Genomic DNA, 25,652 nt, shown 5'->3' on the forward strand with positions numbered 1-25,652 from the left:
AAGGAAAGTTCTTCCTAAAAATGGCAGACAAGTGGAATTGGAGAGATTCTACCCAGTTTATAAAATGCAACTAAAAGAAGGAATGTTAATACTTCCTGCTGGAACTTTCTGTAAATTTACTTTAGAATCTTCTTGCTTCACTTTTTGAAAAGTCTAACATCTTGCAGAACAAGGATGGTGTAACTGCTGTCTTTGCTGGGACAGGTGTGACTCATAGCACTCCACCCTTGGCTGTTGGGAATGTGAGCTAGGGATTTGGAACAAAACAGTTCTCTGAGAAAGAGTCCTAGGACTCAGTATTTATAGCTTTTTATTAAATCAGAATATAAGAGGGATTTTGTTTTTAATTTGTTAGTATCAGTCTCGGATATCTGCAAGTATGCAAACCGAGATAAGGCTTTGCTTGTGGTATCACAAAATGTGCACTCTGTGAAAGCAGTTTCTTGAATAACTACAGAACAGAGAAGTCTCTCCCCAGCACTGGCACAAAGACTGCTCAGTATTTTTGTGTATAGTTTTTAGGTTGTAAAAATAAGCTAACATGCAGCCAGATGTACTGCTGCTTTATGACATTCTTAATGATTCCTCCCACTAAACAAAAATATTCTGGAAACAATTAAAAAAAGCCAGAGTTACACAGAGAGAGAATTTTATTATCTACTTGAAGCTGTGGTATCTTTAAAATGGTAACTCTCAATTTAGGGGTAGCTAAAATACTTACGCAGCAAGAATATCTACGTTTGAATACGCCATTGCAACAACTTGAGGAATTTGGCAGGGTGTATAAGCTAATTAATGTTCTCCATTCAGATTTTTATTTAAAAGAACATTAGGCGATGTCAGGGGGATTTGCACAGCTTGTGGTGTAATGGCTCATGCCTGCATAGTTCGGTAAGTCCAGCTGTAAAATAGAGCTTGCGTCACATGCCTGTGTCCAGGTCCCTTCCCAGGGACCTCTGAGGAACTGCTGCTAGTAACAATAACCTGATGGAGTATTTTAGATATTTTTGTTAGTGTTCTAGATTTGCTAGGCATTTCTTGGGCACAAGTTCCATGTGTGTGGCCATGTGGAGTTAGCTGCTGCTCTCGTACTACGTTCTTCCTGCATTCCCTAACGAAAATGAGGTCACTGTGGTTATGGGAACAAGCCAACATTCATCTGCAATTGTCTCATCTTCCTGCTATTGCTCTAGTCCCTTCAGCTGGTTTGGATACTCAACCTCACTTGAAAAAAAAAATAAAATAAAACCCTTTGAAATACAACTGTTACTGATTAGGGCTAAAAGGTTTCCTATACGCATACAGTGTAAGCAGACTAGTTTGCTTACCTGCTTAGGTCTTAAAGTCGCACATGCAGAATTTACTGTCTCACACTTGAGGGTGAAAGGATGATGAAAACGGGTCCAGTGAAATGAGGATAAAACTGAACAACCTGGAATTATAAACCTTGGTTCTGATTCATCATGGAAAATTGTAGTTGGGTGACTGTGTTTCACTGTTCCAGTCTTTATATGTTCCAGACTTTGGAAACTTAGGGTATTGGTATAAATTTATTCAACCTCAACTTCTTTTCTTTCTTTTTAATTGGCTGTAAAAAGTTATCCGTAATCCAGTTATGCAGAAATAACTTTAGCCTATGACTGACAGGATTTCTTAGATAACATCTTGCTGTTCAGCAACAGCAAAAAGGGAGAGAGATCAAATTGATTTATATTCTAAAGCAGTTGTTGCTCGGGTACATTTGTGCAACTCTAAAAACAATAAGCAACAAAACCAGAAGGGCATGGTCGCTCTTGCTTATTGAAGCCTGCTAAAGATTATTTGAAACAGTTGTTGAAAATTTTGTAACCCATTGCTGCAAAACCATTAGCCTTGAATTATGGCTCTTAATCTGAAACAAAAGAGAAAGTAGGTTTTCTTTTCTTAGCATTCATGAGAGTGAACAAACTACAGCATCAAACAAATGACACATGGCACTCAGGTCTATGTGCAGAGTGACCTAGAGGTGTGATCGTAGCTCCTGAGGATGTGCAAGGTTGAAGCTGTTGGGATTCCTTTCAAAAATTCCTTTTGGTGCGGGTGTGATAGCGTTGCCTTCAGCATGCGGTGCCCAGCCTGCCGTGCGGGGTTCCTACACAGTCTCCACCGTGCGGTTCACTCTTTGTGCACGGTTACCTTAGGGAGACGTCGAGCGGGCGTGCACAGGGGCCCTTGATCTGTGGGTTGCAGTGCACATGTACCTGTGGTGTTCTCTGTCTTAAGGTCTCACAATGCTGTAAAAGTACTTTTTAAAGTAAAATGGTTGTTGAAAAACGCCTCGCACCTGAAGTACAAAATCATGCAGTGCTTTAGACCTCAGTGTGTATCCCAAGTGTCTGCAGATATTCCTGATCTCACTGGGCAGCTCTTGAGACCTAGAAGCACACATTGATCCAAAGAATGGTTCTGGGCCAAGTCCACAGGAAGGTGCTGCCACAGAGCACACTTTTCAAATGCCCCAAGATACTGAGAGTGCTCTAAATTGAGAGAACAATATTAGTGCCAGCTAGACTAAGCTGTCTTGAGTTTCAACTGGAACAGTTTCGCAATGAGAACTGAAAGGAGTGTAGTGAGACGGATTATAGTGTGTGTGCAAGAGGCATTGTTTTGTGATCGCTGTGGCCTCTCATCTGTTTGCAGAGGTATTTTAGATTTTAAAATGTGGCACTAATTGAAGAGAAGACTGACGTATAAATGAAAAAATGAATTACCTTCAGACCAAAAAAATGCAACTCTTTCTTTGAGTACGCAGTAATTGTTTTTGTCTGAAGCTAATTATTGTTGGCTTGTGTTGTGGTTAATAATTAACTTATTCATAGAACATTAACTCATGCTTATGTGTCTTTGTTACTCTGTTTTAATTCCTGCTATTCATGATTTAGTTCTCACAGTTTCTTAAGCATGTATTGCATAGCACCTTGCTTTGATCTAAATCTTAATTTTAACCAGTTGACCTGCATTTTTGTTTAATAATAGCCAGTAACTGTTTCTGATAAAGTCTAGCTTCCTTGACACTGAAGCAAATGCAAAGGTTAGAAGAGCATAGTAGTTCCTAAATAGACTGCAATTTCAGCTTGGCAAGCAAGATGAAATTCCCTTTTTTTTCCCTGAATTGTCCCGATCCCATGTCACCTCTGTCACTTTGAGGAGAGACTTCAGTCAGTATTCCATATATGTATGGGGCAGACTGTCTGGTAATTTGCCTGGAAAATCCAGTAAAACCTTAGGCTAAATCCTCAAGATTTCTGCATGAAATACTAATCGCTGTGTAAATATCCCTTACTTAAATTACTTATTAAATTACACATGTCCCTCCCAGTTGCAGATCCTCACATTGCCTCCAAATCCCAACAGCTCCATTCTGATGCTGCTTCTTATCCGCCTTTCTGCTGAAGCTGCAGCAAAATGAACTTTTGCACTTGACTTGATGTGTAACAGAATGAGGACTGTTTGCTCACTTATCAGAGAGCCTCTGTATCTGTATAAACTGTTGTTTTTCTCATGGACACCTTGCTGTGAAAATAATCAAGGTAGAGGTAAAATTTATTTTTCTGAGTCAAATCTGCAAATAGATCAAAGGATGAAAAATGTTTACAAATATTCTCAGGCAAGCAATTATTCATTTACTTATCTTCTTTTCCCAGTGCTTTGAACTCTTCATGTGGAGACAGGAGAGTAAAGCCCTAATTTTTTAAGCTCATTAGCTTTAGCTAAAATTCTCTGTGGCCTAAATTATTTCAGTAAAACCAGCTTGACAAATAACAGTCAGAAACAAGGTAATTGAGGCTTTTTGTTTACCAGTCACTGCAGCGCTTTGATGCCGTACTCCCCTCTATGCTCCCTTCATTTTGAGAAGGGAAATGAAAACTTCCTTGTCCCTGGGAGAATTCAGATGCATGGCAGATGCATGGGTAGGTGCATACATGTGCACACCTGCTCCACACACTGTCATGCAGCAGGCTCAAACTGAGAGACAGACCTGAACTGGTTATTGCCAATCTGCCTCGGGGCCAAAGCTGCCTGTGCAGATTGAGAGTGGCCCTTCTGGTGTGCCTGCAAAGCAGCGTGTGTCCCTCCTGTGCACATACTCACTTACACATGTTTGAGAAAGGCCCCAGGGTCCACTTACTATTTGGTTGTGTGGTCATCTGGAATAATAAAAACCTTGTGAATAAAGAAATTGAAGGCAGACAGACACTAGCTGCCACAAACAGTTGTTAGGGGGATAGTACAGGGGAAATTGCTTTTTGGTGATAGATGTGATTCCCACTCGATGGGATGGACAGAGCCCTGTTACCTGCTTGTGAACTGTATCCTGCTGCTGTGATTACAGATCTGAATTAAGTGCCACCAAGTTGGGTATTTCCAAGGATTTTATTTTTGCTTTTGTGCTTTCTTCCAGGGAGGAAGATGAGTATTCGGAGCTGCGGTCAGAGCTCAGCCAAAGCCAGCACGAGATCAACGACGACTCGCGCAGCATGGATCAGAATTCAGTTTCGGTACCGGAGAACCAGTCCACTGTGGTCACTGCAGACGTGGGTGGGTTATGGCTCTTTGTAGACATGTTTCTTTTTAGTAGTAGCAAGACAGCCTATTCTTTGAAATGTCGATCGATTTGAATGGTCTTAAGGAGACTGTCTATAAGAAATATGTTGTGGTTGAGAACTAAGAGGGCATTTCTTTTCTATGAAATTTCATCTGTTGACTGTGCCATGCAGGCACTAATTACTGATCATTTGAAGACTCTGGAAGTATGCATAAAAGTTATTGTAAGACAGAAATTCACATGGTTGTATTATAAGCCTGAGACCTAAAATATGATAATCTTTTAACTGCACGGATACAGTTGCAACAGTTAACAGATCTCTGGTGTAATCCTCTCTGTGACCAAGTTCCACAATTCTCTTCAGAATATTATTTCTCTTATTTTTTAAATTTGTATTTAAAAACAAAGAGTTTGTCATCCTTTTTTTCTGTAAGTAACCTGCCTGCACGGTAAACTACCAGCTTCTTTAGGCTGACAGAACACAAGCAGTATTTTAAGAAATTGCTGAAACAGCTGCCTTAATAACTGTTGCAAAACATGTGGTCCTTCAATATAGGCCATTTATTTGTCTCTGTTTATTTAGAGTGGTATACTTCAATAGTGATTATTTTTGCTATTTTTTCCCCCAAGAAAGCGCTTTCTGGAAGAATTGTTCTGAGAACAGGCTGACCTTTGGGCATGGCATTTGCTGCCTTAATAACTTAGAAATAACTTAGTATACATAATATACTAACTTACACATAATAACTTCCATATAATATAAAAACTTAGAAAATATATTACTGTTGTAAGTAAATAAAATAAATGACACCATCCCCAGATCTGTATTTGCTCATGGATTCAAGACCTGCTATAGTACAGTCGCATTTCGGTGACATTACTTTCTAGAAGCACTGAAAAAGCAAGATTTTTAATCATATAATAATTAGATATCCCAACCTTGAAGTTCAAAAAAAATTTAAATATTTAACAACTGTTTATATATAGTCAACATATTTTGGTAGAGTTTATATATTCTTTAAAACTGAACACTTTTGCTTTCAAAAATAATTGTTTAATGTTAAGTTTATAGTTGAATAGATTCTATGCATTTGTTTGTTTTGTTTTGTTTTTTATATTGGCAAATAATTTCAATCTAATTTACTTCTCAGCATTTATTTTGTGGTCAAAGCTTTGATTTTGTTCCTCCTGGGATGGAGCAAAGCAGTGTTTGCATGCATTAACAATAATGCTGTTATTTTAAGTTTCTGCTAAAACTGGGAAACATGGAAATAAGATGGAATATAGCAACATTAAATAAAAAAGAATGTGAGCCCTTGGGCTTCTTTCATTTATCCGTGTTTGCCTTCTGCATATAGTCTCTGGGGTGTTTTTTCCTTTTTTTCTTTTTTTAATATTCCTTTGAAAGTACATTCTTGTGTGGATTTTAGTTTTATTCATATATATTAATATAAAATCTCTGTATATATAGATGGTAAATAATCGTGACCTAATAACAGTATCTATGGTCTTGCTTTCTGCACTAATGGAATGAGCATTGGGAAATGTAATAATATGTTGTGATTCTGTGAATGAATTTAGATACGCTGTTCTGTAAGCAGTAAAACATTACAAGCTAAAACTATTAATTTTCTGTGGTCTTGCAAAGCTCATGATTGGGTTGTACTGGTTTTCTGAGAAATGTATGTCTCTAGTATTGTAAATCCTTATTTTTCGGAGGAAAAAATGATAATGTAGGCCCTATAGTCCTAGGAACTTAGCATATGTGGTATTATGTGAAGATTATTTGTTAAAATGGGCAAAATGTGCATATATAAGATGTTACAGAGATTAAGGAATCAGAGAGTTTTTAATCATAAAAAGATTAAGGTATACACCCCTCACAAATTTTATTGTCAAGAAATGTTTTTATGTTAGCATTACAGCAGGCAGGTGACCTACTCTGGAGGTCTTCAAAACCCGCCTGGATGCCACCCTGTGCCACATGCTGTAGGTGTGCCTGCTTGAGCAGGAAGGTTGGGCTAGATGATCTCTAGAGGTCCCTTCCAACCTTAAATATTCTGTGAATTCTGTGAATTCTGTGACTGCTAGTCAGGAGCTACATTCAAGAGAAATGTATTGTGTGCGTGTTGCCCATTCACACTGGTTACATAATACTGTGTCTTCATTTTAGACTATATATATATATATAAAAAACATACGTGCACATATGTATGTATGTGTCTATATATGTACATATATGTATAAACATATATATGTGTGTGTATATATATATATTTTGTCAGCAGTAGTTTTATATTTATGAATACTGTCTTGTGGACATAGATTGGTGATGTTGAGTTTACAGTTACTTTGTGGCCACCTCCTTGCCTGCCTTTTCCAGTCTTCTCTTGAACTGAGTTTTTTCAAGGTAGTCTCAAAGAATCCGTTGTCTCATGCTTGTGAAGGCTGAGAGGGGTATCTGATCAGTGTCTATAAATACCTTCAGAGAGAGAGAGAGGAGGATGAGGGCGGCCTCTTTTCAGTGGTGGACAGCAAGACAACTAGAGGAAACGGCCACAAACTGAAGCATCAAAAGTTCCACTAGAACTTAAGGAAAAAAATCTTGACAGTGAGGGTGACAGAGCCCTGGAACAGACTGCCAAGATAGGTTGTGGAATCTCCTTCTCTGGAGATCTTCAAAACCCGCTTGGACGCAGCCCTGTGCCCCGTGCTCTAGGTGACCCTGCGTGAGCAGGGGGATTGGATTAGATGACCTCTAGAGGTCCCTTCCAACCTTAAAGATTTTGTGATTCTATGAAGTTTCCAGCACCAGTCAGGCCAGGCTCCTTTTCACCATTTTGAAAACCGTAGCTCTAAAGGCCCTATTTGGAAATTCTGCTGTAGTGAAATGCTTGGAGCACTCGTGCAGAAATAAGTGCTTGCCCCTCATTTTACTAAGAAAGAAGAACTGCTGTCACTTGGTGCACCACTGGTGGGCTGTGCAGTGAGCACTAAATGCAAAAGTCCTCTTGATTAGTAGCCCAGAGGTAAAGAGTAACTAATGTGTTTGAGAGAGAGCACAAAAGCGCGTTCTACCATGTGTCTGCGTTAGGCATTACTGCTATGTGTAGCCAAATGTGAACTTAAGATTGCCTTTACATGACATAACTTTAAAAGACAAAGTATTTAGCAGTTCTGCAAGAGTTACTTCCCAGGTTAGATTTTGTTGATTGAGTCACTCTGTACCCATTAAATATGTGTTTTTTCTCTTTTGTAGATAACTGCAGTGACTTGAATTCAGAACTGCAAAGAGTGCTGACAGGGCTGGAAAATGTTGTCTGCGGGAGGAAGAAGAGCAGCTGCAGTTTATCTGTAGCAGAAGTGGATAGACATATTGAACAACTCACCACTGCCAGTGAACATTGTGATCTAGCCATTAAGGTACTTATAATATTAATTACTGAATGCAGCAAGTTCCTTGCATAAGCTGTAATGATATTCCACAGAAATTTCGCTTTATATCCAAATATGTCGAAGTACTTTGCAAAAAAAAAAAAAAGCAAAAAAGCTCATAGTATCTGTTGGATAGGTAGTCATATATCTGTTAACACATTAAATTCTCCAGGGCACAAGAGGAACTATTAATAGATTTTTTGGTCTCAAAACAGAGATATTTTTCTCATCATCACTTCAGAGATGAGAGAAACTGGAGCACTCAGCGGTTAATTTCATTTCTGAAGGTTATCCAGTAAATGAGTTGTCCCTTGCTCAAGGTCTCAGATAGTCAGAGACTGGTAACTGAAACTTCAGTATGTACAATCTGTAACTTTCTAAAGTTTGAGGATAAAATGCTATGAGCTACAAGTAAATTGCGGTTTTGTTTTCTTATATTAAAGCTAGTATTTAAAACAAAGCCTGGAGTGATGGATTAATTGTAACAAGATAAACTAGCCACAGACACAAGTAATTCAGCCAATACATGTATGTCTTTGTTTTGTTGTGGATGTAACAGAACGGTAAAATGAAAGGCTGGTAAAACATGTGATGAAAGGGTCATAATTCAAAATGTTAAAGGAGAGAAATAGTAAAGTGCCTTAGTAAAGAAAAGAAAACATGTGAACAAGTTTTATTTGTGTCAGATGGGAAAGGAGCAGTGACTTGTTTATCTAAGAGCAAGTATTTCGACACTGCTGTCAAAGTGATGAGGTCTGGGACCATTCCGAACTGCTCAGTCCTTTGGAATGCTGTAGGGAGAGGTCAGCTCTGATCCTTATGAGGCCCAAAAATGTAATGGCCTCTGAAAAACTTAACATTGGGTGTTAAATTGGTGAATGTATGTATGTAAGACAGAGAGACTCCTGAGTTTCTTGCATTTTCTGAAGCTTTAGGATCACAGTTTCCTAGTACTCAGTGTTCACAGAGAAAGAGATTGTGAATCTTGGAAAACAGATGGAGATTGGTCTGTGCATAATCTACAAAAATCTTTTAAATGATAGGACATGAGAACTATTGCAGCCAGTAGATTCAGTAAAATTACCAAGTAGCTGCTGCAGGCTTAGTTCTCAAGCTTTTTGTTTGTTTTAACTCCACTGTCTTCTGTTGATTCAAAGTAAATCCAATCAAAGTTTTATCAGTTTAAGTAGCTGTCAGCAACTTTACCCCAATGCAAGATAGAGCCCTTTGCTTTGTGTGATCCTTCCCTGCACAGCTATTTGTGAACTGTGGAAAGGAGAGGCTTTCCCACTGTGTATGCAGTTGAGCCTGGGATTGTTTGCATTGGACAAGTGATGGCACATGAAGGATATTAACCTTTCAAGAAGATAAGGAAGCTCTTTGACGTGCTCAGATTACAAGTTGTAGAAGTATGTCACCAAGGTGTTTAATGTAGCAAAAACATGCAGGCCTCCTCTGCAATTCCACCTATTTTGCTGCAGGTTGTTTCTGCTTTCCTGCCTCGATGGTGTGAGAATTGAATTCTTTAAAATGCATAAAATCATGCAATCATATATGTTATCTGACATGTTCTGATGTCTTTTGTTTTTAACGTTGATGTTGATGATTTTCTTCATTGCTGAACAAACAGAATAGTGTTTTGGGTATTTTGAATCCTTCTGCTTCGATGATTAGATTTTATTGTTGTTTTTAATGTACATTTAAATGTACATTAAAACATGTACATGTACATTATTAATGTAGCTTCTGGAAAATTTGTTGCTGATTTTTGTACAAATCAAGTGGCTGTAGCTAGCTCAAGTGTTTCTGTCATGCAAATACAAAAAGATAATGAGCAGAGTGTCTTGATAAACTGCAAAGATATAAAACTTCCCTTTGTTTAGGAATATTTACCAGGAATTGACTGGTTAGTGCTTAGAATATTTAAAGAGGACCTGTTAAACCCAGTAACTGGTACTTAACACTAGCAAACTCCAAAGATGACAAGAGCTGTATAAATTTTTTATCACTAACCATTTAGAACATGAGGAAAGATGCGCTGGGTCACATCAAAGTCTGTCTGTGTGGTGGCAGGTGCCAATGGAAAGACTTTTGAACAGGACACATGTAGTATATTCTGCTTCTTCCTTACATGCTTCCAGCAAGACAGGGGTCAGGAAGTTCTTGAGCCAGAGGTACTTTCTTTTGTGCTTGAATGAAGTTTCTTTCTGTGATAGTATCTAACCTTTTTATCCACCTATTTTTTTCTTATCCATAATATCTGGAAGCAATAGATTCTGCCATTGACATGTGTCATATGAAAAAGTTCCTAAAAAAAAAGAAAAATCCACATGGGATCCTTTTTGCTTTATTCCCAGGGTGGATGTAGCTTATTGGTCCTAAAACCAGGAAACTGTAGAAGTATTTTAGTCAGCAAAAGGATCACATTCAAAGTGTTGGGAGCATAGGAGCAAAAAGTCCCCTCAGCTTTGTTGAGTTCTGTAGGCAGCCACTAGTGTGACTGTCAGAGCCGTGCTGGTGCTGTCACTGTCTGAAGTCTGTGTTTGTGTGGGCAAATAGCAGCAATGGGGTCTGGAGAAAGAGCAGCCACCCCTCTGTGCTCTGTTAAAACTCTGTAGCCTTGAACCCCTGCTGCTGTCTCCTCATGAGTCTTCGTTGTTCAGTACTGCTCCAGCCTTGTCATTCCTGACAGCACTGTGAGGAGCAGCAGAACCCTAGAGAAGGAAGGACTGAAAAAATAGCTGCAGTGCGTTCATGAGGAATAGGGGAAAAGCAGGCAGCAGCAGAGCTTGGCATTAGGACACGGAACAGCAGGGAAGGGAGAGGAGGAAACAGCAAAAAAAGAAGCAGTTTTAAAAATAAAACTGGCATCAGAGGTTCCCACCTTCAAGAGAATCATCCTGTCACTACAGAGCTTTTCTTTGCATTGCAAGATTGATGTCCATGTGCACATTCAGAACTTGTCCTCTTCCTCATGTTGTGTTGAAATAACCTATCTTATCTTGTGTATATGATTTTTTGAGACCTGTAGGCTCACGTCCGTCAAATATGGGTCTCTTACCATGCCTCAAATTTGATAAATAATATTAATTCATTCATAATAAATAACGACTGTTCTGCACAAAATGCAGAACTTGATCGATACTTCAGTCTGGGTTACTGCACTGGGAAGATTTTTTGCAGAGAAAAGCAGACTTTTATTTTCAAAGTGGCTTGATTTGGCATTTACAGCTATTCTCTAGTTGGTCTTTTTATTTCCTCCAAAGTACTCTTTAACGAACCTAATCTAATTTAAGTAATCATCTCTACTATATATTAAAAGTTAAGTCTTTTTGGAAAAAGAAGACAAAAAAACACTCTAATTAGATTATTTTAAGCCTTGCGATTGAACTGTTTACATCACATAATGAATTTTAAAGTATAGGCTCTAGCTATAACTTACTCTTGGAATATCCAGTGAAGTGAAACTTTCCTTTTTGCTGATTCCATCATATGTCCATTAATTTTCTGCCTTTTGTACTTTTGTTTTAAGGTGGGCTGCTTTAAGAAAGATTCAGAAGCTTATTAGTAACAGTTGGGGGGTTTGCTTCATGTTAAGATCTTTAGATAAATTACACCATTTAGCACAGGTTCAACATACGTTAACTGCATAGTAGAGAAGAGCTGCATGTACTTGCCTGACGCACAGCATGTTACTCTGTGTTTTGACATGTTGGAATGACCAGCCTCACTGTAGCTTTAGGTGTGCGAGTGTCTGTCCGTGTACTGGCAGGATGGGTGCATGTGTGGATTTGGGGGGCAAGGAAAGGGGTCGGCTTCACGCCGTGGAAGTTACTTCACACTCATCTGTGCTGGGTGGCACCTACAAGGCACAGTGCTGAGCAAGAGAAGGGGCAGTGAAATGAAGACAGCAAGTCCCAGAGAAACCTAAACTATTTTTTTAGGCACTAAAAAGGCTGCAACATTCATGACAATGTTAGCCCAGCCAGTGTTCGTTGTTCTCTGTTTTATTTCCATGTCCCCTCTAGGTAATACTATGTCCCCTGGGACATAGAAAAGAAGGGAGTCATCGCCTTTGCTTTTCCCACTCTTATCTTTGTCCTTTTTGTGTAGTTGGACCAGCATGAAGAAAGGTCCCGTGTGCTGTACGTACAGCCAGAGGCCAGGCTTGGGCTGCTGCTTTCTGTCTGTTACCCAGCAGGGAAATGACATTGCTGCCTGTGGCAAGAAGTCACTATTTTAAAGTGCTTTGAGAAAAAGTTGCTGGGTTTACTGTCATTAGTCATGTTTTATGAAAGAAAGATGGTCTGTATACAAAAGATCACTCTGCTTTTTTGTTAGATGGCATGAAAAAAAATTTAATAAAAAGTCTGGCTGTAGTTTTGAGCAAAAGAAGCAAAGTAGTGGGGCTGGGAAATGGAAGTACATGCATATAATGTTGTATTTGCCCTTTACACATTCCTGTGCTGTCTACTTAAGTCCTACTTAATCACCTTACTCTGTTTTATGGTGGCTGTATTTTTGCAGACAGTAGAAGAAATCGAGGGTGTACTGGGACGGGACCTGTATCCAAATCTATCTGAGGAGAGATCTCGATGGGAGAAGGAGCTTGCTGGCCTGCGGGAAGAGAACGAGAGCCTCACAGCCATGCTGTGCAGCAAAGAGGAAGAGCTGAATAGGACCAAGGCCACCATGAACGCCATCCGTGAAGAAAGGGACAGGCTGCGCAGAAGGGTAAGGCCTCCCAACTGCTCCAACACTGCGTGGAGAAACACGACTTCTGCCGGGGAAACTGAGGCATGTCATGAATCCGTGTAATTTTGCCACGAGAAGAAGTTTCTCTTTCATCTCTCTTCGTGTACTAGCTTTAGGGGTTTTGATTTTAAATCCCAGCTGTAGGAATTACAGAGCTAGGACAAAACTGAACATAGCTGAAAAAGGGTGTATGATGAACAGCCAAGGTGTATGACAACCTTATGGCAAAGATTGTGTGTTAACAGAAAGCCTGATATTCTTCTCCAAGGAAGTATATCTAACTTGTCAATAGAGAAAGCAGATGTTCATTTAGTGAATCTTCCTATGAAGCATATTTTTTTCTTCCCTCCTCTAGACCAGAAATGTCTTGGGTTTTGAAGAGAATTGCATTTGGGATTAGGAGAAAGAAAATAAGCAGGAGTCCTGTCCTGTAGTACTTCTCAGAACTGAACAATGAATGGGCTCACTCATGTCCTATTTCCCTGTTTCCATTTTTTGGCTCGGTGCCAGATTAATGCCTCGTGTTTTGTATGGAGTCTGAAATTGTTACAGAATGGAAATTGTTGTAGAAAAGAGGAGAACTGAATAGAATGTGAGCTTCTATCCCTATTACCTTTTAAATTAGATAACCCTCTCTCTGTTAAATCTGTAATGTTTTAGCTATGTATCAAATACTTCCTTGTTTTAAAGTTTGGCAGTTTCAAATTTGTGCTCAGCTTGTGTAACAAGAAAGCCATATCTTTTTAAAAATTTTGATAGTGATACCATTAATGACAGCAGAGCAACTTTCTGGGTAAGGTCTGTGTTTCTAGAAGACCATTATTCTTTAGCAGCCATATCATTTTAGGGTGAAGTTGTACTGTTTGTCATATTAATCTTCTAATATCAAACTACAAAGTATTTTAGCAGAGTCCTATAGCGTCCCTTAACCCTAAAAGAAATGAAGAATTATGATCTGCCTCTATAGTAAATACGATCGCTTCTGTCTTTTCTAATGTTTCCATCAATTTTATTCAATTTGAATTGACAACAGAAGATGTATAATATGTTCAGAGAAATGGGCAATGTATTTGGAGAAGGGATCAAATGAAATTGTCATGTTTAACCTGACAAAAAAAAATCTGAATACAAATTTATTTTCTCCTTATGGGTACCAGAGGAATCAAATGAAAACAGGGGATTGTGGGTGTTCAAGCTTAGGGACTAATTTGGATATAAGTACTTAAATGTACTTAAATGTACATATACATCTAATGTACTGTTACTACATTAGATTAGAAATTAGCCTGTTGAGTTTCTAAATCAGAACATTGCAGTTTGGAAACAACAATAAATAGCTACTTTTAAAATGGAGCTTAAACTATTTAAAAGTATTTTAGAGTGCTCTAACGTAAAGATAACTGTCAAACTGTTACATTAGGACTGTATCTCAAGCAAAACAAACAAAACAAAACAAAAAACACTCCTTATAATTGCCCCAGATAATACAGCTGCAGTATTTCTAGAGCTGGTGGTTGTATCCCTACAAAACTATTGTTTTGTCTCATTGGCAGTGATAGTGGAAGATTGTGTTAGGTAATTAAGAATGGCATCTAGTCCTACATATGTGAATGATGCATGCTTTGGTGAGTTTGCAATGGAATTGCCACTGAAATTCCCAGGGGAGGCATTTGTGGAGCCACCCAAGTGCTAGCTATGTTATGAAATATGCATACAGTTTCCTTACTGCAGGCAGGGAGTGAAAAGACAGTGTGTTAATCATGTTGCTCTGGTAGTTGTGGGCCTGTCTGGAGCTGCTAGCAGGGATGCTGCATGTGTTCCTGATGCACCTCTGTTCTGGTAAAAGCAGAATTGAGATCAACCTGTTTCATGTCAGTGGCTGGAAGGGTTGCCAAGTAAGAGCAGCAGCCTGACCTTAATGACTTGGATTTTGTTCAGACCAGTGACCCTGGAGATGACAGGTCTTAAATTGCTCTGTGAAGAGTGTAAGCTCCCTCTCCTATAAAACAAGCCAGTTATGTAATGTCTGTTCACTCTTTTAATTACAAAAACTTCTTTGATAGAATGGAAGGATGTGTCTTACCATAACCTGCTGCTGAGTGAATGACTAATGTTGGACTGGCACAGAACATAAGAGTATAAAATAGACTATAATGAGATACCACTGACAGGTTTCTTTTTTTCTGTTTCATTTATAGATTACTTACTGAAATACAATATTTAGTATTATCTTTAACTTGCAGAACAACTGGTTTATTTTCCCCACCAGAGAATACTTTCGATTTGGTGCAAACCATATTTGCATTTGAAATGGAGCTTTGTGTTCATAGTTGCAACAAAATAAATGTTTCCTTTGACCTGTTTAATAATTTCTATATGCCACCTGAACTCAGAGTCACTTCAGATTATTTCCCTGGAGAGTGGAAAAAGAGATCCAACTAAAAATTCTTCATTGTTCTTAAATTAAATTCAGTAAAGAGAATAAGCTGAAGTCGACCAGATCGATAAGTGCGTTACTTCAGCCCAATGCCTGTAATCAAAGAGAGTGCTCTTGGAGGGCTTTTCTGAGCCTTGCTAGAGATTTAATTTAATTAGATTTATTTAATGTGTGCAGTTAACTGAATGTGTTGCTTTCTAAGACAGTAGCTAAGTAACAGCATACATATGGAGTTTTGTTTCTCACGGGTCATTAGTAAATGAGGTTATCAATGCAATAACCTGCAAAGTGCAAGCAGGCACTTGCAGTCTGCAATGTAGCTGCTAATTTCATAACAGAGAAGTTTATTTTACCTCTTCATGATATTGTAATACTAAAAATACTTTTTATTTAAGTCTGGGCTGGTCAATACCTTAGGAAACGGCTTACCAGTGCACATGGCTGAGCCTAATTCTGAATCCACTAATGTGAGTAAGATGCTGGCTAACTTCTGTGACAGTGTATGTGATTAATCAGATTGAAATCAGAGCAATATTATTTACAATTGTTAAATGTAACAGCATACTTAAGTTGTAGCAGAAAAAGTATTTGTGTTCTGAAACAAGGGGAGTTGGTAGAGCAACACTGGTGTTGTGTCTAAACTCCAGTAGAACTGCATAAGTAAAAGATGTTTATTTGTTTGTTTGTTTAATTACTGTCCATGAAAGTTACCAGGTTAGTAATACCTCAGTGCAGCCCAAGCAGTGTGTGGGCGAATGGAGTGTCGGTACAGACAATGTTCAGGCTTCTCCAGGGTTTTTCCGAAGATCTTAGTCTAAAATGAAAATGTCTCTGCAAGTCTGTTAAATCTGAATTTCTCTGCACAAACCATATCAATAACAACTTGTCCCAATAGCAACTTGTGCAGTTAATCAAAAGCTGATAGCTGTGATGATTTTTTTGTATCTGGGATCAGATCCGTTGCTCCCACAATAGATCCTCACAAAGTTGGCATGAGCAGTTTAACTCTGTGCCTTTCATGATCCTTCATGTTGGGGTCAGAAAGAATGACTCCACATTGCTATGTTTGTTATGTAATCTGCAGAGATTATTGTAAACTGAAGCAGTTTGAAGCCTTGAGGTCTTCTGTCACATTTTTTAGCGTGTACCTGAGACCTGAGGTAGCAGCCAAAGGCTATTTCCATTCCCCTTCTCCTTCAGCTCTGTAGTATTTGCTTACACAGCCATATCTCAGCTTAGCTGCTAATGAGCTGGAGTTTTGTTTCTGTTTCCAAGCTTGTATGCAAATGCTCAATGATTAATCTGTAATTCAAAGATGGAAAACCTGAGATAGGCTTTCTGCCCTCATTTGTGTTTGGCAAGCCTGGACTACATTATTTTAGCTGGGTTTGAAGCTTTCAGGGAATCCACTCTTTGCTTCCAGTGTGATGTCCTGTTCTGTCCTTCATTTTCCTTGCTTTGCCCCTTTTATGAGGCTGCAGCTCCCAAATCTTTCCACATGGGTCAGCAGACCCAGGTGGGTTGTCTAAAAGGTGGCAAAAGCTATAGAGTACTTAGTTGTATCATACAGAGAATTATAGCTTTCTCTGATATGCATAAGCCTATATGCATAAGCCCATATAGCATGCCTCTTTTCCCATAGCCCCATGTGTGTTTGTGTGTTATTCCCTTTCTCTGTCCTTCCAAACAGGGAATTTGTAGTGGTAAGTTTCTTTTATAAGAGTGTGAAGAGAAGCTATGAGTACACAGATGTAAAATATGATGATGAGTACACAGATGTAAAGATGATGATGAGTACACAGATGTAAAGAGAAAAATGGATCAATGTATTTCATAAATTCATAATTACAGATAACCTGAGTGTGTTCTACTGAAGTGTTTTTCATAACACACCATCCATGGTGTGTGTTGACGATGTCCTTTGTATTATCTAACACCACTGTAATTTGTCAGGCCCCTCTTACTTCTACACTGGTTATCTTTTTGCTTAGTTCTTAAGACACCCGGTAAGTTAGACCTTTTTCTCCTTAGACTCCAGTTCTTAATGTTCAATGAAAAAATCAGAAATTCAGTGAAAAAAAATGGTTCATGTTGCTAAACATCAAATACTTGTATTTGTATTTGCATTTGTATATATATACTTGTATATATATACTTGTATTTGTATTTGATGTTTGTATACTGTAGAGTAGATACGTGGGGAATTTGATTAAAGTTAATTAGTACGAAAGGTGATTTCAATTTAACAAAAATCAGGGTTTTTTTGTTTGTTTTCTCAGTGTTTCTCACTGTTTTCTCAGTGTTAATGCATCGATATAGATCCTCTCTACACTTGTATACCACATCTGCAAGCAGCAATATACATACGTAGTTTATTTCAGTTTTAGATTTGCAATGCAGCACTTCTGTTTTTAAGGCTTGCCTTGGTGCAGCTGTGTTTCTGTTAGAAATCGTATCCAAACAAAGGAATATCATATGAACAAAGGAGGCAGCAGCTGTGAATTTCTGGAAAATACGTGCTATGAATGTTCTTTACATTCATCTGCCCAGTTAAGTTTTAATTGAGTTTTTGAATTGAATTTTAATTGAATTGAAGATCCAAGGCAAATGCCCACATCCTTTTTTTCAGTAGGTTGCTTTAGGCAGTGGGGAGTTGGTTTAGAAGTTTTGTGTACTCCTCCTTTTTGTAACCAAATGTTGGGCTTTGCTTTGTTTAAGGTGTAGCACCCTCTGTGAATGAGGAAGTGAGTGTAATTAGCCCTTTTGTGTTCTTGTTGTTCCTTGCAACCTTTTATTAGTAAAGCATAATTGTTATGCTTTGTTTTGTAAACCATTTTTGTTTTTAGGATTAGCACCTACTTACTAATTACAATATTTGTAAGTCTTCAGACAACTTGACCCTCTTTTTTCATAAAATCTTAATCGGAAGCAGCTTCTACTACTTCTTTGTAGAGCAGAAGCAGAGGGATCATAAGATGCTGCTCAGGGGAGAGGGAGGAGTTCTAGCTTGAACCCCAGGCTCAATGTATTGCACTGAAAGGCTCTGTGTAATTTGTGCAGTGACATCCTGATTGGCACTTCTCCAAACGGATCTCCAAAGCACCAATAGTGCACATGTTGAACCGAGGAAGGCCCAAAGCTTTAATGCAATTTTAATTCTGGTATTTTCTGAATGAGAATTTCAGCTTGTTTAAACAATTCTTTGTGTAAATGCAATATACTTAGCATAAGATCCCACTTTGTTCTATAAAATAGGTATCCCAGTTGCATTTCATGCTCTAAGGGAATATAAAGTGGTCTGAACCCCGCTCTCATTTCATTGGACTTTTGGTAGTTTCCCAACTCTGTTCTGCAATTTTCTAACAAAATCCCCACCAAAACTTTTATATGAAGTTAAACATTCCAGCATTGAGAGAATACTCTCAAACTTGCCACTTTGAATATTTTCCTCTCCCCTTTTCTTCTCATGCTCTTTATTTGATACTGAGGCAGCAGTTCTGTAAGGAAAATGAGCTCTGTGACTTTCCTTATAGCATAACCATGGTGTTAAGTAGACAATCTCTTCTTTGTTTATTAAGAATAATTCCAAGGTAAACACTAACTGCATGGTTAGTAATTTGTTTTGGCTCCTGAAGGCTTTTTTTCCCTGGTCTGGTCCTGGAGCTCATTTGATGTAAGTTCTCTAAGCATCTGATGTGTTATGAGAACAGTGCAGTGTTCTGCAACGTATGGTTAGAGAGACCTTCTGCAACCTTAGTAGAGCATTTTCTTGTCTATACATTATTCACTCTTTAGTAGCTCTGTTTAACTGTAGTTTTGAAAGCATGATTAAAATTTCAGTATATTTGACCTTTAATTATGATGAAGTCATCCTAGGGTTTTTTTTTTTTTTTTAAATTGGTTGGTTTTTGGTTTTGTTTTTGTTTAATGTCAAGTGTTTCTTCAGCATTGGAGCTTTTAAGTAAGAATAGTTATCTTCATCTCGTTTACTTAGTCATCAGAATCTTAGCCTTGAGCATTGACTTCATTCTCCTCTTTGCCTCCCCACACCAGAAGTATTTTTTATGTGTATAATATTGCTGCATTGAAGGGCTTGTTTTGCAGACATCACAAGACAAAACACAACTAGTATGCTCGAGCCAGAAGCAGTCAGTTTGGGGACACAATGAGAAAATTTCTGAAGTACTTAAATTGTGAAAATGGGAAAACAGAATATGGTGTTTTGTTACAGGTTCGGGAACTGCAAACACGTTTGCAAAGTGTGCAGGCAACAGGTCCATCCAGCCCGAGTCGTCTCACCTCTGCAAACCGACCCGTTAACCCTAGTACTGGAGAACTGAGCACAAGCAGCAGTAGCAATGACATTCCCATAGCCAAGGTAAGCTACTGCCTATTGCGGTAATGTTGCTTATTGTCTGATATAAATGGGTTTTGTTTTGCACAGCTGCTGTGCAGGCATGTGATTACTTGGGAAATATCATCTAGAATCCCAGGAGAGTTTTCAGGGGTCAAAAGCAGGCCCAAGAGCTTGACCTGCAGAGAGAGATGAACATTAATGATTTAACGTCTCTCAGTTACAATGCAGATGTCAAACTGTCAACAGCAGTTTGCTTAAGTATTCCAAAAGTAGCCAGTGAACAAATGATGATGTATTTTGTATAATGTCTATGGAGTTTGGGGTCCTGTGTAACTTGTACAGCATTCTGACTTCTAGATTGCTGAAAGAGTGAAGTTGTCAAAGACAAGATCAGAGTCTTCATCGTCTGACAGACCTGTCCTAGGATCAGAAATCAGCAGCATAGGAGTAAGGACTAATAAACATGTGCATGCATGATACCTTTTAAATATGGCTTGTGTTCCATTAAAAGCAGCATCGTTTTTCTAAAAGCTAACTTAAAACATCTTAAAGGCTATTTTGAGAAAATTACTTGAACAGAGTTTTTCACCCAGCATTAAGAACTCATGGTGGCTGGAAGTCATACGTTGAATGACTTAAAGGGGGTAATAAACAGAGTCAATGTTACTCATTAAGCAAAGACTTTTCAGTTACATTCCAAAATTTCTAAATCAACAGAGGACTGCATCCTGCTCTGAAATGCCAGTATAAATTTAGAAAATATAGTGTTGCTACTGTAGGTTAATATTTATTTCCCTGAAAGAACAACCTGAATGTGACATTTGTTTAGCTTTCAAGGAAGTATATTAACATTTTTAAATATATAGTAGACCAGCTTTTGGCTAGCTGTAATATTGAACCAAAGTAACTTTTTAAAGTAGAAATCTATAAATGTCCCGTTGTCTTCAAAATGCATAGAAAAAAAAATTAATAATGAATATCTTGATGGGAGTACATCTGAGCTGTCAATCCAAACAATCTGTGGGAGGAATCCAGCTGCCATTCATTCACAATGACCTATTAATTATCCTGTGCAGGTGTCTAGCAGTGTGGCTGAACACTTGGCACATTCCCTCCAAGACTGCTCAAATATCCAAGAAATCTTTCAAACACTATATTCCCACGGATCTGCTATCTCTGAAAGTAAAATCCGAGAGTTTGAAGTGGAGACAGAAAGATTAAACAGGTAAGGTGAATAGTTAGATATGCTGAAATATGTTTTCTCCTGTTAGTTTGTCAAGATACTGCTTTTTGTACATCTCATAGTTGAGTCTCAGCTCAAATCTTAGAGCTGCAAATAGACATAAAATGAAATCAAGAAACAGATGTTTGAAGCATATGCTAAGGTTTTTTGCCATCAGTATGACAATTTGCTTAGATACTGTTATTCAGGCATGGCACCGTCATTGGCACTGGTGGAATGTCCTTTGCTATGGCTGACCAAATAGACATAACATCTTTTTTTTCATAAAACACATCAGTGCTTAGAAATAAGGAATGCTATAACTTACTCTTCATCATTCTAGAATTAGCTTGTTTTTTGTGTTTTTTTTTTTTTCCCCCCTCTCTGTCTTGTGGAAACTGAGTCAGAGCATTAACTATCAGTGAGTGCACACACTATATGTCTAACTGTGAAATACATACAGTCAGACTTCTGGCAACAGAAGAAATATTGTAACTTTCTGGTTGTGGTTAAAATATTGCTGTTAATTGCTGGATAAGCTCCATCTTAGTGAAGGCTTCATGTCCTAGTTAGCACAAAAACCCTGTGTGTGGATCAAGACCCTATGGATCAGGAATCTGAGAACTGTGGCTCAGCATGCTTTCAAGTTCTCTCTTTCCCACTGCTAGCCTAAGTTTAGTCTAATCAATACAGTATTTCCTTATTTGTAGCTCATGTTTTTGTAAGGTTGCAAAATGTGATCTTTCTCTATGCTGTACACCATTTTGCATTGACAGCATGTATCCTTCCTGACCTGAGATGTCAAAGGCAAGCTAGGAGGTTGAAGCAGCTATGAGTTTTAGCAACGGAAAGAGTCAGGGTATTATTCTAATCATTAAAAATGGTATATTAGCCCTTCTCTTTTTTTCTTATCATTGTTAAGAAGTTACAGATTTTAGAGTTGTGGATGGTATTGGTTTCTTTTATTAGTTACTATTTGGACTGTGAAATCATTTACTTGCTTACTCTCACTGCATGTGTAGTGCTGATGATTAGGTATACTCCATTGGTGTATGTTGCAGTTATCAGAATTGATAATAGTCTGTAACACTGATATTTTGAAGCATTACTGAGGTTTTCATTAACCTCATGTGGTTTTAATCAACCTCATATTGCAGTTAAATTCTTAGAGGAAATATTTTTTGGACATTCCTAGAATTGTTGGAGGTTGTATTGCATCACTAAAAATCAGTTCATATTTTGTAAGTTGTTTTTGTAATTGTGGTTAAACTATTACTTTAAGTGAAGCCGTTATTCTGAATGTTCCAAAGACAGGGAGCATTTGTGCAGCTGCTTGGTCACTGCACACCCCCGTGCTCAATGTGCCACTCAAGAAGCAAATATGGAAGCAGAGAGGAATGGAAGCAGAAAGATCAAGCAAACAGTCGAGATAACTGCCCCATGCATTCTTGTAACATCAGAGGAAGGCTACAGCTTTCTGATTGCTGCTCCTTCACAGGGAAATGTTATATTGATTGAATTGAATCAGGAGTGGAGCGGGGAAGAGAATGAAGCACACAGCCCTGGAGAACTGAGAACTCTCTATTCATACTGTTGGTTATGAAGCAGTTAGACTTTGCTATAGGCTCTAAAAAAAAAGTGTGTAGATAAAACATTTTTGTTGTTTTAGATTATGATTGTTTGGAGTTTTTAAAATAGTGTCTGTAAGCTAAACTTAAAGATTGCAAGTTATTTCCTTTTCTACAGTCGTATTGAACACTTGAAATCCCAGAATGACTTGTTGACAATAACTCTGGAGGAGTGCAAGAGCAATGCCGAGCGGATGAGCATGCTTGTTGGGAAGTACGAGTCTAATGCCACAGCCCTCAGGCTTGCGCTTCAATACAGGTATGTACTTGCACAGAGAATGTCTCAGCCTGAAAAAGGAGAGGGGGAAGACTTGACAGAGTTCTCTGAGAGCAGAATTATTAGTGTGCCATAGTAAAGCTCTTTCTTTTGAATTCCCCCATGAAGAATGACCCATTGGTTAAAGTACTGGGCAAACTTTAACTGAAGTTTTTGATAGGTGTTTATCTCAACCCTAGTTCAGCAGCAGCAGTGACCTCAACCCAGTCATGAGACACTGATTTTCTGCATTATTGAGGCACCTTTCACAAGGCCAGTTCACCAAGGAGTAACATTTTACTCTACATAATTACAAGTGACATTGAAGTCTCTGAATTTGCTTTAATCCGTGTAAAAGAGGGTGTCACTTAACTCCTGATGCTGTAAGTAATTTGAAACAGGCACTTCTGGCATTAGGACAAACTGTGTCCTGTTTAAGAAGTGTGTTCTGTTGCTATCAGCCCTGAGCAAATTATAGGCAAATGTAAATTATGAATAGGTGCAATATATATATTATGAAATATATAAATATATATATTAGAATGCACCAGGAACAAGTGACTCACTCCTGTAGGTGTTGTCTTATATGGAAGAAAATCTTGCAGCCAGGACAGAAAAACAAATATTTCTATAAGTTTTCTTGGCATATTAAGAAGACCTGAAAAGACAATTTCTTAAATAAATAATATCTGCCATCTGTTATATTACTTATCATTTCACCAGTGCTTCCAGAGATCACCCCACACCTTGTTTTTAGCTGTTAATGATATGTGAAGCCAATCTGAGGATATCGTGTGGAAGGAAAGACTGTTGAATGCTTGTGGCAGAAGTTACATATGTTACATCATTTAATATCCCTACTATCAGGCAAGCAATAGGGAATTATGTAGTTCATCTGCTACTTCTTTTTTTGTTGCTAATTGCAGATATTTTTCCTGCCTAAATTGCAAATATTGTGATTTTTGTTTTTCCTTCAGTGAACAGTGTATAGAAGCATATGAACTGCTGTTGGCGTTGGCAGAAAGCGAGCAGAGTCTCATTCTTGGGCAATTCAGAGCTGCAGGTGTTGGTTCTGTTGGTAAGATGTCAGTGAATCACTTTATTCTGCATGTCAATTAGCATTCATAAAAGTTAATTGCAAGAGTGAATCATCTGGTGACCCACCACTTAAGAATGCTCTCTGGTCTGTTTTGTTTTCAACTGAGTAAGTAATTATTTTTGCATGCACAAAAAGTAGAGAAGGAGAGACTGGAAATAACCCTTAAAATTTACCAGCAATTTGAATTAACTTATATATGCCATTATAGAGGATGTCTATAGGCTGCTACAGGCCTTTTCCTATGCAGGCTGGAATGATTAAACAATAACCATGAGCACAACAAGGCTCAGGACTGTACAACTGTGATATCTTCAAATACAAATTGTGTTTGCTCTGACAATATTTGCTCCCCCAAAAAAGTGCAGTCTATTAGAAGGTGGTATTAAAACTCAAGTAATTCAAGAAATGTGGGGTACATTTCCCCTTTACCCTGAAATTTTAAAATTTACTACATGATATTTTATTATCCTGACTGGAATATCAGTCTCCACGTTCTCAATTTATTTTATTTTGTGGGTAGTTTATTTTGTGACTAAGTGCCATGCTGTTCTCTAATTAGAAGATTAAGCTACTTCTGTAAATACATTTCTGAAGTGTGTGGAACTTCACATTTTCTCTGGCTACATTTTACTGATAGAATGACATGTTTACACAATGAACATTAATTTTTATAGTGATGGGCAGGGTAGCAGTAGTAATCTTGGGTCAGGAAGTGGAGAAGCCTTTGGAGAGGAAAGCATAGCTTTTCATGCTGTGTTGTAACAGCCTGCTAGAGAATGTAATTCATAGCATTTGCTTCTCAGAAATCACTGGAAGTAAACTGAAAGCTTTGAGAGACCGAAATGACCCCCTGGCATCAAAGTCACAAGGCTGATGGGTTTGGCCTCTTGAAACAAGAGACCAGGGGGCATTCAATGTAAGGTCAGTGTGTAGTTACCCTGCAGCTCGTCTTGCATCTCTTCTAGTGCTGTTAGCAAGTCTTCGTCAGTGGGTTTGTCCATGCAGGCCATAGAGCAAACGCTGGAGTGGATGCTTGGGTTTTTCATGCACTATTCTTCCAGATTCTGGTCAGTCCTTTCCAAAATGTGCTATCAAGCTTTTGCTGGTGGAAGAGATTAGTAGTTGGCAGAAATGACTGTTTCTTTGGATTTTCTCCTTACACAGGTTACAGAGATTTTAGAAAGGGAAATTCAGTTGGGTTATAAAGAATTTACCCCACATGTATTTTATGAGGGAATGTAATTTAATTCTGTGTAAGTGTCTGTCAACAGCCCTTAATTACAGTAATACAATTACATTATGATAGTAATGATGTAATGATAGTAATGATAGTAACTTCCTGTTACATAACTTTGGGGGGATCTTAATGTTAGATTTACAAACCTTTTACTTCACAGTGAATTTTGGTTAGAACAGCTAGGTAAAATAGCAGGTTTTTTGTTTGAAGACCAGTCAAGTTTTTCACCAACATCTGTGAGCAGAAAATGCCTGACAGTTGCTTCTGCATCACTTGGAGCTGAGCACAGCCAGTTCCTCTCAGCAGAATATGTTCACTTTCTTTCTCATGCCTTAACAGCAGAAATAGTTAATGCGTGTGGTTTACTTAGCAAGTACAACGTATGGGCAATTAGGCTTCTATTCTAATAGAGATTAAATGAAAGTCTGGCAAGAAAGAACTGTTTATACTGTTTATACTGTTTATACCTCAGTGTTATATTTAGAGAACTATGAATATATTTTATCTTTTCTCTGTCTTTCAGTGTACCCACTATTGTGTCTCACTGTACTGACTTCACTCTATCTGGAGTCAGAATTGCAGAATGGTAACTGTGTTTTCTGCGTTATCTCTGCTGAAAGGATGTCTCAGTAGTAGCATAA

General features: G+C 38.2%; 1 protein-coding gene across 3 annotated transcripts in view; it reads left to right on the top strand.

Moving 5' to 3' along the window:
• MCC (MCC, WNT signaling pathway regulator) overlaps nucleotides 1-25,652 on the top strand; it is a 174,788-nt gene that overhangs the window by 127,091 nt on the left and 22,045 nt on the right. For all 3 annotated transcript variants that reach the window (XM_026052852.1, XM_026052851.1, XM_026052853.1), the window contains 8 exons: nucleotides 4,442-4,578; nucleotides 7,845-8,008; nucleotides 12,548-12,754; nucleotides 19,444-19,590; nucleotides 19,927-20,016; nucleotides 20,646-20,794; nucleotides 22,538-22,678; nucleotides 23,653-23,753. In XM_026052852.1, the coding sequence (XP_025908637.1) occupies nucleotides 4,442-4,578; nucleotides 7,845-8,008; nucleotides 12,548-12,754; nucleotides 19,444-19,590; nucleotides 19,927-20,016; nucleotides 20,646-20,794; nucleotides 22,538-22,678; nucleotides 23,653-23,753 (1,136 nt within the window). The remainder of the gene's footprint in view (nucleotides 1-4,441; nucleotides 4,579-7,844; nucleotides 8,009-12,547; nucleotides 12,755-19,443; nucleotides 19,591-19,926; nucleotides 20,017-20,645; nucleotides 20,795-22,537; nucleotides 22,679-23,652; nucleotides 23,754-25,652) is intronic.

This window comes from Nothoprocta perdicaria, unplaced genomic scaffold, assembly GCF_003342845.1.
Source record: "Nothoprocta perdicaria isolate Ctin4 unplaced genomic scaffold, notPer1 scaffold_92, whole genome shotgun sequence".
Classification (NCBI taxonomy): domain Eukaryota; kingdom Metazoa; phylum Chordata; class Aves; order Tinamiformes; family Tinamidae; genus Nothoprocta; species Nothoprocta perdicaria.